Here is a 15,456-nt window from a genome sequence, read left to right on the forward strand (position 1 = left end):
AATGTTCAGGAATCCCAACTTATTTCATGTACCTTTGAATGAATGGGGCATGATAACTAACTCCCTCTGCCCAAACTTGTTAAGAATCAGAATGCCAATTTATTAGGTCTAAGTGGGGAGTAAAACATAGAAATATAACAGGGACTCAGCTTTTCGGTGCAAATCAACTCAGAAGACTAAATTATGCATTCTGAAGTGTCATCTTAGTGAAGTGAACTGGATATCTTAAAGGAATATTTATTTTAAAATCTAGCATATTATATGGTTCTGAAAGTTACATATGATTTCTGGAGAACATTTGCAAAGTACAAAAAAGCATAAAACAAGAAAATTAAAACCAACATGACGTTGTAAGGTGATTATTCTCCAATTAGAAATTAAAATCACTCAACCTCACCATCCAGAAATATTGACTGTTAACATTTTAGTTTTACTATTCTTTGTAGCTTTTTAAAAATAACTGAAGTGTTTTAAAAAAATATAAAATGGGGTTATAGTTCAATTTGATTTTTTAAATGTATGAAAAAGGTCAAGAAAAACTTACGATTTAAACTTGACAGTGGAGTGAGAGTGGAATTGGTAGGGAATTCAGTATCTGTATTGGTAGAATATTTTTATCATGATCATGTATATTTTAAAAATAATATTTATTGATGTGAAATTTACATAACATAAAATTACCAATTTATGATTAAAGTGAACAAATCAGTGGCATTTAATACATTCAAAATTTTTTGCATCTACCACTTCTATATAGTTAAAAAATTTTTTTGTTGTCTCCAAAGAAAACACTGTAATCATTAATCAATTATACCCATTCCTCCCTCCCTTGGCCCCTGGCAACCTTCAGTCTGCTTTATCTCTCTGTGGATTTAACTGTTCTGGATATTTCATGTGAGTTGAACCATACTAGTTGAGACTGTTTGTATCTGGCTTCTTTTGCTTAGTGTAATGTTTTCAAGGTTCACCTGATTTGTAGCATGTATCAGTACTTCATTCTTTCTTCACTTCAGTCGCTCAGTCATGTCCGACTCTTTGCGACCCCATGGACTGCAGCACACCAGGCTTCCCTGTCCATCACCAGTTCCTGCAATTTGCTCATACTCACGTCCATCGAGTCGGTAATGCCAACCATCTCATCCTCTGTCATCCCCTTCTCTTCCTGCCTTCAATCTTTCCCAGTATCAGGGTATTTTCCAATGAGTCGGCTCTTCACATCAGGTGACCAAAGTGTTGGAGCTTCAGCTTTAGCATCAGTCCTTCCAATGAATATTCAGGACTAGTTTCTTTTAGGACTGATTGGTTTGACCTCCTAGCTGTCCAAGGGACTTTCAAGAGTCTTCACCAACACCATAGTTCAAAAGCATCAATTCTTTGGCACTCAACTTTCTTTATGGTCCAACTCTCACATCCATACATGACTACTGGGAAAACTGTAACTTTGACTATACAGACCTTTGTTGGCAAAGTAATGTCTCTGCTTTTTAATATGCTGTCTAGGTTGGTCATAGCTTTTCTTCCAAGGAGCAAGTGTCTTTTAATTTCGTGGCTGCAGTCACCATCTGCAGTGATTTTGGAGCCCCCCAAAATAATCTCTCACTGTTTCCATTGTTTCCCCATCTATTTGCCATGAAGTGATGGGACAGGATGCCATGATCTTAGTTTTCTGAATGTTGACTTTTAAACCAACTTTTTCACTCACTTTCATCAAGAGGCTCCTTAGTTCTTCTTCACTTTCTGCCATAAGGGTGGTGTCATCTGCATATCTGAGGTTATTGATATTTCTCCCAGCAGTCTTGATTCCAGCTTGTGCTTCATTCAGCCCAGCGTTTCTCATGATGTACTCTGCACAGAAGTTAAATAAGCAGGGTGACAATATACAGCCTTGATGTGCTCCTTTCCCGAATTGGAACCAGTCTGTTGTTCCATGTCCAGTTCTAACTATTGCTTCTTGATCTGTATACAGATTACTCAGAAGGCAGGTCAGGTCATCTGGTATTCCCATCTCTTTCAGAATTTTCCACAGTTTGTTGTGATCCATACAGTCAATGGCTTTGGCATAGTCAATAAAGCAGAAGTAGATGTTTTTTCTGGAACTCTTGCTTTTTCAATGATCCAACGGGTTTTGGCAATTCAATCTCTGGTTCCTCTGCCTTCTCGAAATCCAGCTTGAACATCTTGAAGTTCACAGTTCATGTACTGTTGAAGCCTGGCTTGGAGAATTTTGAGCATTACTTTACTAGTGTGTGAGATGAGTGAACTTGTGCGGTAGTTTGAGCATTCTTTGGCATTGCCTTTCTTAAGAATTGGAATGAAAACTGACCTTTTCCATCTCTGTGGCCACTGCTGAGTTTTCCAAATTTGCTGGCATATTGAGTGCAGCACTTTGACAGCGTCATCTTTTAGGATTTGAAATAGATCAACTGGAATTCCATCACCTCCACTAGCTTTGTTCATAGTGATGCTTCCTAAGTCCCACTTGACTTCTCATTCCAGGATGTCTGGCTCTAGGTGCATGATCACACCATCGTGGCTATCTGGGTCATGAAGATCTTTTTTGTATAGTTCTTTGGTGTATTCTTGCTACCTCTTCTTAATATCTTCTGCTTCTGTTAGGTTCATACCATTTCTGTCCTTTATTGTGCCCCTCTTTGCATGAAATGTTCCCTTAGTATTTCTAATTTTCTTGAGGAGATCTCTAGTCTTTCCCATTCTGTTGTTTTCCTCTATTTCTTTGCATCGATCACTGAGGAAGGCTTTCTTATCTCTCCTTGCTATTCTTTGGAGCTCTGCATTCAGATGGGTATATCTTTCTTTTTCCTCTTTGCTTTTAGCTTCTCTTCTTTTCTCAGCTATTTATAAGTCCTCCTCAAGCAACCATTATGCCTTTTTGCATTTCTTTTTCTTAGAAATGGTCTTGATCACTGCTTCCTGTACAATGTCAGAAATCTCCATCGGTAGTTCTTCAGGCACTCTATCAGATCTAATCCTTTGAATCTATTTCTCACTTCCACTGTATAATCGTAAGGGATTTGATTTAGGTTGTACCTAAATGGTCTAGTGATTTTCCCTACTTTCTTCAATTTAAGTCTGAATTTTGCAATAAGAAGTTCATGATCTGAGCCACAGTCAACTCCCAGTCTTGTTTTGCTGACTGTTTAGGGCTTCTCCATGTTTGGCTGCAAAGAATATAATCAGTCTGATTTTGGTATGGGCCATCTGGTGATGTCCATGTGTAGAGTCTTCTCTTGTATTTCAGGTTATGAATATACCACAATATGTTTGTCCATTCATCTGCTGATGGACATTTGGGTTGTCACCTTTTCGCTGTTGTGAATAGTGCTGCTACAAACATTTGTGTACAAATATTTAAGTCTTGCAGTTCTTTAGGATATATATGTAGGAATGAAATTATTGGGTCATATGGTGATTTTAACTTTGTGAGGAACTTTAAAAATGTTTTCTCCAGTTCCAAAGTCATTTTACACTCCCACCTTGATATACAATGGTTTTAATTTCTTCATATCCTCAGCGATGCTTACTTCCATTTTTTTTCAATTATAACCCTCCTTGTGAGTATAAGATAGTATCTCATTATGGTTTTGATCTTCATTTCCTTAATGATGTTGAACGTCTTTTCATGTACTTATCGGCCATTTGTACATCTTTGGAGAAATGCCTATTCAAGTCATTTACCTGTTTTTAAAATGGAGTTGTTTGTCTTTTAGCTGTGGAGTTGTCAGAGTTCTTTATAAATTCTGGATATTAGATGAGTGATTTGCAAAATATTTTCTCCATTTGTAGTTTTTCTTTCCACCCTTTTGACAATGTCCTTAGATGCACAGAAGTTTTTAATTTTGATAAAGTTCCATTTGTCTGTTTTTTTTTTCCTTTTTTGACTCATGCTTTGGCATCATATCTAGGGACCCAATGCCAAATCCAAGGTCATGGGAGTCCAGACTAAGATTCTAATTGGTATCCTAACCATTCCCAGCATCTGATCTATAAAATTCACAAAGAATGGATATCTTTCTGGGAAAATAGTCATTGATGACTAATAACTTGGATTTTATGGCCATTCTTATTAACTTTGCTTCTATAGAATGAATTTTCTGAGAGTTTTTTTCTAAACTCTGAGGATAAAACCTTATTTAGATCCTGAAGCTGTCTATCATGTGGACCATTAACATGGAGAACTTCATGCTTGTATCTACCAAGAATACTTATCAACTTTTCTGGCTAGGTCCAGAGCCCCATCCTTATCATCTGGCAGGACATGATGGGAGCCACACTTCTCAGACATTCCAGTCCATGTGACCTGTGATATGGGCAAGATGTTCCTGCCTTCACAGCTGGGGAGCAGTGCAATAAAGGGGGACAAGGCTTGGCATTAAAGAGCTCCATACTGAAGCTCCACATCGCTTTGTGTACATTCTTTAAGCAATCGAACTTGAGTTTCCTCATCTATAAAAAATGACTGTCTCATTTTCACAGTGGGCATTTCATGAGAAAAAATATGCAAGGCACCTAGCAGCATGCCTGATAAACTTTATGTGCTCTGTCACGGTCTTTGTAGACCAGGACCTGGGGACTAGAGTCGATGAGAAGAAGGACATAGGCGACCCAAGTCTCTAGTGAAACAAGGGTGCTTTATTTGCAGAAATGCACGTTTATATATCTTCATACAAGGCAGCTTTAGGCAGTAAAAAAATTGAGCAAAAACAAAGCCAAGCAAATAACAATCTTCAAAGGGCCGGAAAGCATTCCATATCCTGCGTAAGAGGGACATAACTGAATAGATTACATTTAAGTAAAGTCACTGAAGGGAGTCACTGAAAGGAATCCAAGCAGGTGCCCTTTCTCATGATCTCAGTCCTGAGAACTGCGTGCAGCTCTGATCGCTCCTGTTTTCCAGGAGCTGATAAGGAATAGAGAGTCCTTGAGAAACAGCACACAAAAGAAGAACATATTGGATCCGTTAAAGCTGAATGTTCCCTGCCAGTGCTCAATCTTATTGTTGCTGTTATTTTTTTACCTCCCTGTGAGAAGAATACAGGCTACCCAGGTGACTCAGGAGTAAAGAATCTGCCTGCTGATGTAGGAGATGTGGGTTCCATCCCTGGGTCAGGAAGATCCCCTGGAAGAGGGAATGGTTACCCACGCCAGTATTCTTGCCTGGAGAATCCCATGGACAGAGGACCCTGGAGGGCTGCAGTTCATGAGGTCACAAAGAGTTGGATATGACTGAGCAAGCACATGCACACATGCGTGAGAAAAGCAGCACATCTAGAATGACAGTTTGGGAAAAATTTTTTTCAGTAGTAGAGATTCATTCCATTTTTATTCTCAAAAGAAGGTAATTGCTTACCATTTAAACTAGGTGCCAGAGAGTCTCAGATCACTAGGGGAAAAATCCCCAAAGAATTAGAAAAATGAATGCTAAAAATATGATATGTGCTCCACCACGAACCATCAGCTACCAGTTGCTTTTATCAATACACTCTATCTTTTCAATACCTTTGCACCATTCCCAGTGTACTTTAGATGCCCTCAAACCAACCAGTGAAGCCACTTGATTCAACAATACACAATTCTTTTTGAGTCTGTATGGCATTTCCTCTACTTATGTAAAAAGTGATGTTTTGTTCTTCTCCCAGAATTAACAGTGATCCCACTCACTCCATCAGGGCAGATCCTCTCTCTGGGCTGTTTTCCAGCTAACTGACCTCAGCAAATCTGTCCCATGTTTGAATCTCTCCTCTTTGACAGACTCTGTCCCACCATTAAACACTCTAAACTTGCAATCCCTCATTGTTTCATAGAGGTCTCTTGTGTCTCTCACTTCCTTCCTTGAGCTAGAAACCTTGTGGTGATTATTTCATTTCACACTAGGTGTCTAATCTCATCCACAGAGTTCAGTGAATTCTTGCTAGAGGTGTTTTAAGTTCAGTGCATTGAGATTTAAGCAATAGCCTCTAGAAACGGGGCTTGTTCTCACTTTAAAGCTGTTTAATAAACTATGAAATATTTGTTTTTTTTTTTACCACAAAGCATATGGGATCTTAGCTCCCCAACCAGGGGTTGATCCCACATTCCCTGCACTGGAAGACAAAGCCTTAACCACTGGATTGCCAGGGAAGTCCTCTAAACTATGAAATACTGACTTTCAAAAAGAAAATATTTTTCATTTTAGATGTCCAGAACTATGAAATTTATAGAAAAAACCCTCTTTCTTTATTCAGCCTTGTTATAAATTTCTAAACCATTTAGATTGTTCAATGAAGTATCCTTTTGTGTAACTGTCAATATATTAATTTGCTGTGTATCACTGAGCAACTCATTTCATTCATCTTCATCTGCTGAGTGATTTCTAAATTCCCTCCAGCGTTTCAGTGTCTAATTCTAGAGTGTATATGTGCGCAATGTTTTTCAAAGCTAAACAATGATGATATTGAACAGTTTAATTATCTGTGACTATTCAATCATACTCCTGTTAAATGTTACTTCATATCCTGTTTTGGTCTTTCAGTCTTGTCTGAACCTTTACCATTAACTCCTGAATCACTGAACGTTTCCATCAATTCTACAAAGCAGTGTTTGCATTTACAATGGACTGTCCACAGCCTTGATTATCATCAGGAATTAAAAATGGTTTTTCAGATACAGATCAGTAGATTTAAAGCATCCAATGTCATCTGGATGGTAAGTATTTTTATTCTTGGCTCAGTATTTTAAAAATCCTTTTCTAACACCATGATTTGTCTTTCATGACATCCTCCCCCAAAGTCCCAATATGGAATCATTTTAGCAACTCAGAACAGTTCTAAATAATCACAGTTCTGTGTTTTTAGTTAAGAGGATCCGGGACAAAGTAACATGACAATTCTAGTTTGGTAGGTTGGGTGGGCTGAGCTATAAAAACAGAGAATTTTCTCAGTTCTTCTCTGTTCTCTATGAAAGTTGTTGGGGTCTATCCTCATGAAGACTGCGTTCCAAAAATCCATGATCAGCCATGTTATTCCTCGTCCTTCTTCCTTCTCTGCCTACCAAAGATTTTCCTAAATCAGATGCAATAGTTTGGCAATTCTCATGTCAGTGTGGCTCTCAGGCAGTTTCTTTACTAATACTGTACTGAAATATAAGGAAGAAAATGTTCCAGCATTTTCTCTTCTACCTAGCAAAGAGGTCTTTCATGGACCGTGTCAGAGAGTAACTTACCGTGTCCTTTGTTTCCTCACATGTGGCTCTTTCTGTAACAAATTAAATTAAGAAAATTCTGAACTTCATACTCTTTTTGCCTTTGAAATATTTGGGATTGATGTCCTCTAGCCTGGTTTAATCATGGTTGTGTCTGTTTTGCCTGATGCGTTCCCATTTGGTGCATTGGGGCACTTTGGTGGTTTCTTTCAATGACCATTTGTGGTCCAGAGAGCCCTAGTAATCTGTGCCCACATCATGATCATTTATTATCAGGGGAGGTTGAAGGACAGTGAAATACTTTCTCACTGAAGGGAAACAGAGCATTTGCCTAGAGGGAAGTGAAACACGGATGTTTTATTGCTGGGGACCTCTGTTTGCTAGTGGACAGCCACTCTTCTCTCAGGCAGTGGAAGCATGGATACAGGGACCCAGAGGATCAGTTCCTTTAGTAAAGCATAAAGGTCACTAACTTTAAAGGTTCCAGTTACTTTTATGATCTATCATCACCTTTGAGATCTGAATGAGTGGCCTAAATATCGTTCTGACTATTGATCTAAGGTTAATACTAGGTCTATAATTTTACCCCTCAAAGAGCAGCTTCCTACCGTGAGAATTATTTGATGTTCTTTTTTTTTTTTTAAGGCCAAAAACAGTAGTTTATTTGGGATTTGTTAGGACTACAGGCCAGGAGACACAGATCTCAGAAACACTTGCATTGTGTTCCCTGGTTTTTGATTTAAAAAAAAAATTATTGAGATATAATATAATTGCTTTACAGTGTTGTATTCATTTCTGCTGTAAAGCAAAGTGAATCAGCTATACATATACATATATCTTTTCTGGATTCCTTTCCCATTTAGGTCATCAGAGAGCACTGAGCATCAGAGTTCCCTGTCCTATAGGTTTTTGTTAGCTATGTATTTATATGTAGGATGTGTATATGTCAATTCCAATCTCCCAGTTCATCCCACCCCTTCTTTCCCCCTTGGTGTCCGTATGTTTGTTCTTTCCATCTGTGTCTCTCTTTCTGCTTTGCAAATGGGTTCATCTGTACCATTTTTGTAGATTGCATGCAGCAGCAGTGCTTGTATATAGCTATTCACTCCCCAGCCCTTCCTTTCACAGGGATAATTTTTGTATTATCAATGGATACACTTGTTGATTTGGGCCTAGTACAGCATTGAACAGAGGTCATGTTGAGGCTAAGAATTGCCTAGGGAAAAGAAATTTGAGTGGAGGGCTGGAGGAATTTGTGGAAAACTAGCTCTTAACCATTAGTGAAAGTAACATTAACCATAGACCAGGTAAATTCCATTCTTTATTCTTCTAAAAGATAGTTCTTTTTTTTCACCATAGTAAAGAAAATAATGGTAGGAAAGCCTGATCTGACAGTTGTTCACATCTGTTTAGACCTTTGATTCAGGTACTAAGTTCTCTTTTCAAGGTAAAAAGAGAAACCTTTTTCTTTCTTGTTAAGTAGGTTTCTTGCTGCTGAAATCTACTTGTAACCAACCAAGGCTGGAGGTGTTTGAGGGTAGAGTTTTGCCTTGTCCATTACATGGTTCCCATAACATCCAGCCCAGCCTGATGCCTAGGTCACAGAAAGGTTTGTGATGCTGCTTTTTTCTGTTTGTCATGTATTCATTTGACAAAAGGTAATCACACCTGCCTATGCCAGATGCCAGGAACAGGTAAAGAAAACTCAGCTTTGACTTGAATAGTTTGCAGCACAGTTGAGAAGATAGTCCAAGACATACACGGCAACACCAAGAGGATGATTCAGAAAACCTGCCATGACCCGCCCCTGACCACGCACACACGGAACTCTCTCCCTTTGCCTGCTGGGGTTGAGGGTGTAGGACCTACCATAGCCAGAGGAAGAAACAGTCCCTCTCCAGGCAGCTCCGTTTCTGACTGGAGCCCCGGGCTCCACATGGGGGTTATGGCCACACGCAATCTTTCCCAGTCATCAGTCACCATGCATCCCAGAAGAGATGATGCCATGAGAAGCTGCTGTCTGAACCTCTTGGGCCTGCAGTCAAGGACAGACCTAAGGTCCCCTCTACTTAAGGTTCAGAAAGCCAGCTGAGAGAGGCTGCTTCTATCTGGACCATAATCTCCCTTCATAGGGCAGATCCCTGAAATGCAACCTCACTCTTGCTGAGAAGAAGCAGCTTTCTGTTCTCATGGCTCCGATTGTGTGTTCCCAAATAAGTCAATGGATAATAATAAATAACTATATTTATTTATGTTAAATTTATAAATTTATATTAAATTAAATATGTATTGTAAATAAATAAAACAAGGCAAATAGATGGGGGAAAAGCTCCAAAATCACTGCGGATTGTGACTGCAACCATGAAATTAAAGGTACTTGCTCCTTGAAGAAAAGCTGTGACAAACCTTGACTGCATTATTTTGCCAACAAAGGTCTATCTAGTCAAATCTATAGTTTCTCCAGTAGTCTTATATGGATGTGAGAGCTGGACCATAAAAAAGGCTGAGCACCAAAGAATCGATGCTTTCAAATTGTGCTGTTGGAGAAGACTCTTGAGAGTCCCTTGGACAGCAAGGAGATCAAACCAGTCCATCCTGAAGGAAATTAACCCTAAATATTCATTGGAAGGACTAATGCTGAAGCTAAAACTCCAGTACTTTGGGCACCTGATGCTAAGAGCCGACTCATTAACAAAGAACCTGATGCTGGGAAAGATTGAAGGCAGGAGAAGGGGGGTGACCGGGTGGGACTCAGTGGACATGAGTTTGGGCAAACTCTGGAAGATAGTGAAGGACAGAGGAGCCCGGTATGCTACAGTTCGTGGTGTCACAAAGAGTTGGACGTGACTTAGCAACTAAATAACAACAAATAAGCCGAAGGACAAGCGTCTTGACCCAGGTGCTTGCAGCTGGTCCAGGGACTCTGAGCTGGATCCCGGCTGGTGCCGACCACTCAAAACTCACCACATAATCTCACGTTGGCCTGGGTTCTGCCCTTGGCCTTTCTAGTTGCATGCTTTATGGTTCCGTCCGTGGCAGGAGAAAGCAGAGTAGAGTAACCACTAAAGCTTGGAAGGAGGCCTGGAGCTTGAATCAGGGAAGAATAAGCTCAATTCTTGGGAACGGATCAGTGACCTCACTTGGACATCATGTAAATGCCAGTTTTTCATGACTTACTGATGTCTGCCAGGGCCAATTTAAACTTGCGACTTCAATGAATGAAAACAGCCCAAACACAAGTCATCACATTTTTAAAAGTCACTGAATTGATGCATTCAAGGAAAGTTTTATCTCCTCCACAACATGTCTATAAAGACCACAAAGCACAACTTTGTGGTTAGACAGAATCCACACAAAGAAGGTCTGGGAAAAACAGAGCTCGTGACATATTAATGAACTGATGAAATCATTTAGCACATAGTTTTAGACTGTGGGCTCAGGTCCAGGCCTTGTTCAAGGCATGGGGCTATCAATGCTGAGCAGAACTAAGGAGATGATCACAAAGTTAAGAGGGTCCTAGATGTAAGGAGTTCAGGTTGCTGACAATGGGCTATGGGTTGAGATTAGGCCTGACCTTCTCTAGCAGCTTGGAGGAAGGACAGTTGGAGTCAAAGTAGGAAAGAAGATTAGAAGCTAATTTAGCATGGAGAATGGAGAGGAATGTTCCAGGAAGATCCAGCTGGGGTGAGCAGAGGCCCTGAGTGAAAGGGGCTGGGAGCTTTCAGGCTTGAAAGCATGGGGCACGTGGGGTGGGCAGGACAGCCAGACCACATGTGACTCTGGGGGTCATGCTCAGGTGTTGTTTTTTATCCTGGGAACAGTGAGAAGGGGTGATGAGATCACCCCTTCAGAGTGATGAGATCTGATTAAAACCACTCTGGTTCCACAGTGGGGAGAAGTTGGGAGAATTGGAGGAGGTGAAGTATGACCAGTTTGAATTGAGCAGTGGGGTTGGTCCAGAGGAGAGGGGCCTGGAGTAGGTGATAACAATGGGGAGGAGAGACGTGACTGAATTCCTGAGGGATATAGGAGGCGAAATCCAGTCTGTGGCTTGTTCACATTATAGCAAGGTCACCATGACTGCTATAATGTTCATATTATAGCAAGGTCACTGACGGACTAACAGCCAGTTTTTTGTACTGGTTTTTAAATAATGGAGAAAATGTACCCGAGACTGTGCACATTAAATAGTAAAAGTTTCATGGGTCAGGACCACAAAACTTGTTAAAAACAATGTTTTATAGGGATGTGCTGTGCTGTGCCTGGTTGCTCAGTCATGTCGGACTCTTTGTGACCCCAGGAATGTAGCCTGCCAGGCTCCTCTGTCCATGGGGATTCTCCAGGCAAGAATACTAGAGTGAGTTGCCATGCCCTCCTCCAGGGGATCTTCCCAACCCAGGAATCGAACCCAGGTCTTCCACATTGCAGGCAGATTCTCTACCATCTGAGCTACCAGGGAAGCCCAAGAATACTGGAGTGGATAGCCTATCCCTGCTCCAGGGGGTCTTCTTGACCCAGGAATCAAACTGGGGTCTCCTGCAATGCAGGTGGATTCTTTACTCCCTGAGACACCAGGGAAGCCCTTTATAGAGATAGGTATACAATGAACTGAAATAACGTAAGCATTTTACAAATAGGGGTTCTGCTTAGAGTGGCAAAGGACATGCATGATTAGATGCCCTTCAGGTGGACTAAACAGTTCTCCTTCCAGAATAGTGTTTGGTTCTGCCAAGGGCACCATATAAGGCTGACAGCTGGGCGAGGGGAAGGCATAGTAGAGGGAAGGCCTCCAAGTTTGGCAGCTCCAGGTGGCATGTGACATATGTGTTGCCCCCTCCTCTTCACTGTAGGACTTGCCATTTGCCCTTAAAAAATGGATGCAAACTCAGTTTTCCCTAGGAAGGTCAAGGTATCTGTTATCCTTGTCTTACAGCTGTGGGGGCAGAAAGCAGGCATCCCACTGAGGAGCATCGGTGCTTGGAGCTGTGGTCCAAGAAGAAGAATAAAGCCCAGTCCCTACTTTTGCAGTACCATATTCAAGTCAGAGGCTTGACCATAGATGAAATGCCACCAACTACCGACAGTAGTTGAGATTAGGCCTTACCTAATGGACAGGGAGGCCTGGCGTGCTGTGATAAATGGGGTCGCAAAGAGTCGGACACAACTGAGTGACTGAACTGAACTGAACTGACTGAAGGATACATACCGGAGAAAGCAATGGCAAGCCACTCCAGTACTCTTGCCTGGAAAATCCCATGGACGGAGGAGCCTGGTTGGCTGTAGTCCATGGGGTCGCTACAAGTCCGACATGACTGAGCGACTTCACTTTCACTTTTCACTTTCACACATTGGAGAAGGAAATGGCAACCCACTCCAGTGTTCTTGCCTGGAGAATCCCAGGGACCGGGGAGCCTGGTGGGCTGCCGTCTATGGGGTCGCACAGAGTCGGACACGACTGAAGTGACTTAGCAGCAGCAGCAGCAGCAAGGATACATAGAGACTGAAAGTCAGGGGATGGAAAAAAGATATCCCATGCAAATGGGAATCAAAAGAAAGTGGGAGTAGCAATAATCATAACAGACAAAATAGACTTTAAAGACTGTTATAAGAGATAAGGAAGTATGGGAGGGAGTGTTTGGGGGCGAATGGATACATGCATATGTATGCCTGAGTCCCTTCACTATCCACCTGAAACTACCACAGCATTGTTAACTGACTGTACCCCAATACAAAATAAAAAGTTATAAAAAAGAAATAAAGAAGGTGAGACATCACTTTACCAACAAAGGGCCGTATAGTCAAAGCTAAGATTTTTCCAGTAGTCATATATGGATGTGAGAGTTGGACCATAGAGAAGGCTGAGTGCCTCATAATTGATGCTTTTGAATTGTGGTGCTGGAGAAGACTCTTTTGAGAGTCCCTTGGACAACAAAGAGATCAAACCTGTCAATCCTAAAGGAAATCAACCCTGAATAATCAGTGGAAGGACTGATGCTGAAGCTGAAACTCCAGTACTTCAGCCACCTGATGCGAAGAGCCAACTTATTGGAAGAGACCCTGATGCTGGGAAAGACTGAAGGCAGGAAGAGAAGCGGGCAGCAGAGGATGAGATGGTTGGATGGCCTTACTGACACAATGGACATGAATTGGAGCAAACTCCAGGAGTTAGTGAAGGACAGGGAAGCCTGGCTTGCTGCAGTCCATGGGGCCACAAAGAATTGGACTTGACTTAGCGACTGAACAACAGCCATCATATGTAGGGGAGCTTGGGGAGAGGTGGGGGTGAGAAGAAACCAGAGGAAAGAGTAAGCAACGCTTCATGAAGATGGGTATAATAGGCTTGAAGGTTGAGACTCATTCCCAATTCAGAGCGGGGGGATGGGGGTGGGGGCACTAAACCAGGGACACTACATGAGGGAACACTGAGAGGTAAAAGCACAAAGCTGTTCCAGCAGCATGGGGGCAAACCACTGGTTCTTGAGAGAAGAGTCCTGCAAGGGAGAAGCAGGGGTTGGAGTCAGATTGCAAATAGCAAAGTGTAAAAGGAGCCATTGAAGTTTATTGAATTTAAGAATGAAAATACCAGTGTTTTAGAAAGATGAAGGCTAAAATCTATGCAGGAAAAGCAAATTGCATTTCAACCTGGACAGGCTTCCCAAGAGCACAGTGTAAGTTCTGCCTATGTGGCTGACATCCCTGGGTACTAAAGATTGTGAAGGTTGGAGCTCAAGGAGGGCAGTGTGGTCCATGTGGCCACCACATCTGAAAAGACAAGAGACAAAACCAAGGGGATCATGGGAAGTGATCTATTAACTTCTGGGCGACAGTGGAACTCCTGGGTACCATGAAGGGCTGCCAGCTCTGCTGAGGTTTGATCTGATGAATATTAGAAAATGCTTATCAATCTTGCTTATTTTTAAAAAGGTGCCTTAGTTAATTCTCTGGTTTGCAAGAATTTTCTCAGCATGCTCTTATGACCAGAACTGTGCGTGTACCTCCTTTCTCTGATCTTTTCCCCGAAGACTCAAGGAGTGTCTGTTCTCTCTCTCACTTACTTCACGTGATCCCCCTGGAACTGGAGGCCCAAAGAGAATGGGAGCCAGGTTTTCAATAGGCAGGAGGCTATGGCTGGTTCCTTGCTGTACCATCAGAGCACAGGAGCTGGCTGCCTGGAAACAGACTGAGCTTGTCCATATCCTGGAGTTTTAGTGGACTCTTAGGTGTGTGCTTTAGGATAAGTCCAGCCAAGCCATTTTTCAGGACTGCATGGCTATATGCTTCCAAGTTTTTCTCTTTATTCCTAGGGGAACTACAGCACTACTGTGAAGCGGAACCAAGTCCTGCACTGGAGCTGGGAATCTGAGCTCCCTTTGGAATGTGCCATGCACTTTGTAAGAATGAGGACTATGGTGGATGATGCCAGGATTCCTGCACCCAGGTTCTGGAGTAACTGGAGTTCATGGGAAAAAGCAGATGGTAAGAAGTGAGGCTATGAAAGAGTGAGGGGGTTTACTGTCTAATATTTCTTGGGGATCAGTAGTCAAACGGTAGAAGTCCTTATTGAGGAACTCCAGGTAGACACCAGCATTATTTATATTTGGCTCCTATTGGATCTAAAAAGCATGGATATGAGACTTGCCACTGGGAGATAGAGGTCTCAGGATTTTAATATTCTTGCCTGGAAAATTCCATGGACAGAGGAACCTGGCAGGCTACAGTCCATGGGGTCCACAAAGAGTCGGACACAACTGAGCCCATATGCATTGGACCCAAAAAGCATGGATGTGAAACTTGCCATTGGGAGATATAGATAGAGGTCTGAGGATTTTCCCTCTGAATTTATTCATTGAGATAATTATGCAAATTCAGACAAGGTAGGATTCATTTTCCATACGTGTGAAGTAGGTACATTATAGAATGCTAAGTGAGCAAAGCAAAATATAAATTGTACATATATTTTTATTAGAACAACACAAAATGTGTATACAGCTAGAGCAGAATTTGGGAAACTTTTTCCATCAAGGACAAGATAAGAAATATTTTAGGTTTTACAGCCCTACATGCTCTACTGGGGCTATTCAGCTCCACCATTGTAGCATGGGAGCTGTCATAGGCAGTGTGTAAATGAATGGTGTGTTCCAATAAAACTTTATTTACAAAAAAACAGATGGTGGTGCTTGGAATTGGCCCATGGGCCATAGCTTGCCAACCCCTAATGTGGCGAAAAGGCAGGGAAATATGGAAAATTGGAAGTAGTTC

General features: G+C 41.6%; 1 protein-coding gene across 5 annotated transcripts in view; it reads left to right on the top strand.

Annotated features, from left to right (window-relative positions):
• Positions 1 to 15,456, top strand: part of OSMR (oncostatin M receptor) — a 68,059-nt gene that overhangs the window by 19,140 nt on the left and 33,463 nt on the right. For 4 of the 5 annotated variants that reach the window (XR_008685425.2, XM_055422150.2, XM_055422148.2 and 1 more), the window contains exons 3-4: positions 6,530 to 6,702; positions 14,502 to 14,673. Coding sequence is in view for 4 of the 5 variants with exons in the window: in XM_055422150.2 (XP_055278125.2) it covers positions 6,530 to 6,702; positions 14,502 to 14,673 (345 nt within the window). In the remaining variant the exon portion in view is untranslated. The remainder of the gene's footprint in view (positions 1 to 6,529; positions 6,703 to 14,501; positions 14,674 to 15,456) is intronic. The other variant, XM_055422151.2, reaches the window with a different exon arrangement.

The sequence above is a fragment of the Moschus berezovskii genome, chromosome 18 (assembly GCF_049115385.1).
Source record: "Moschus berezovskii isolate FMDL1 chromosome 18, NW_MosBer_1.0, whole genome shotgun sequence".
NCBI lineage: Eukaryota > Metazoa > Chordata > Mammalia > Artiodactyla > Moschidae > Moschus > Moschus berezovskii.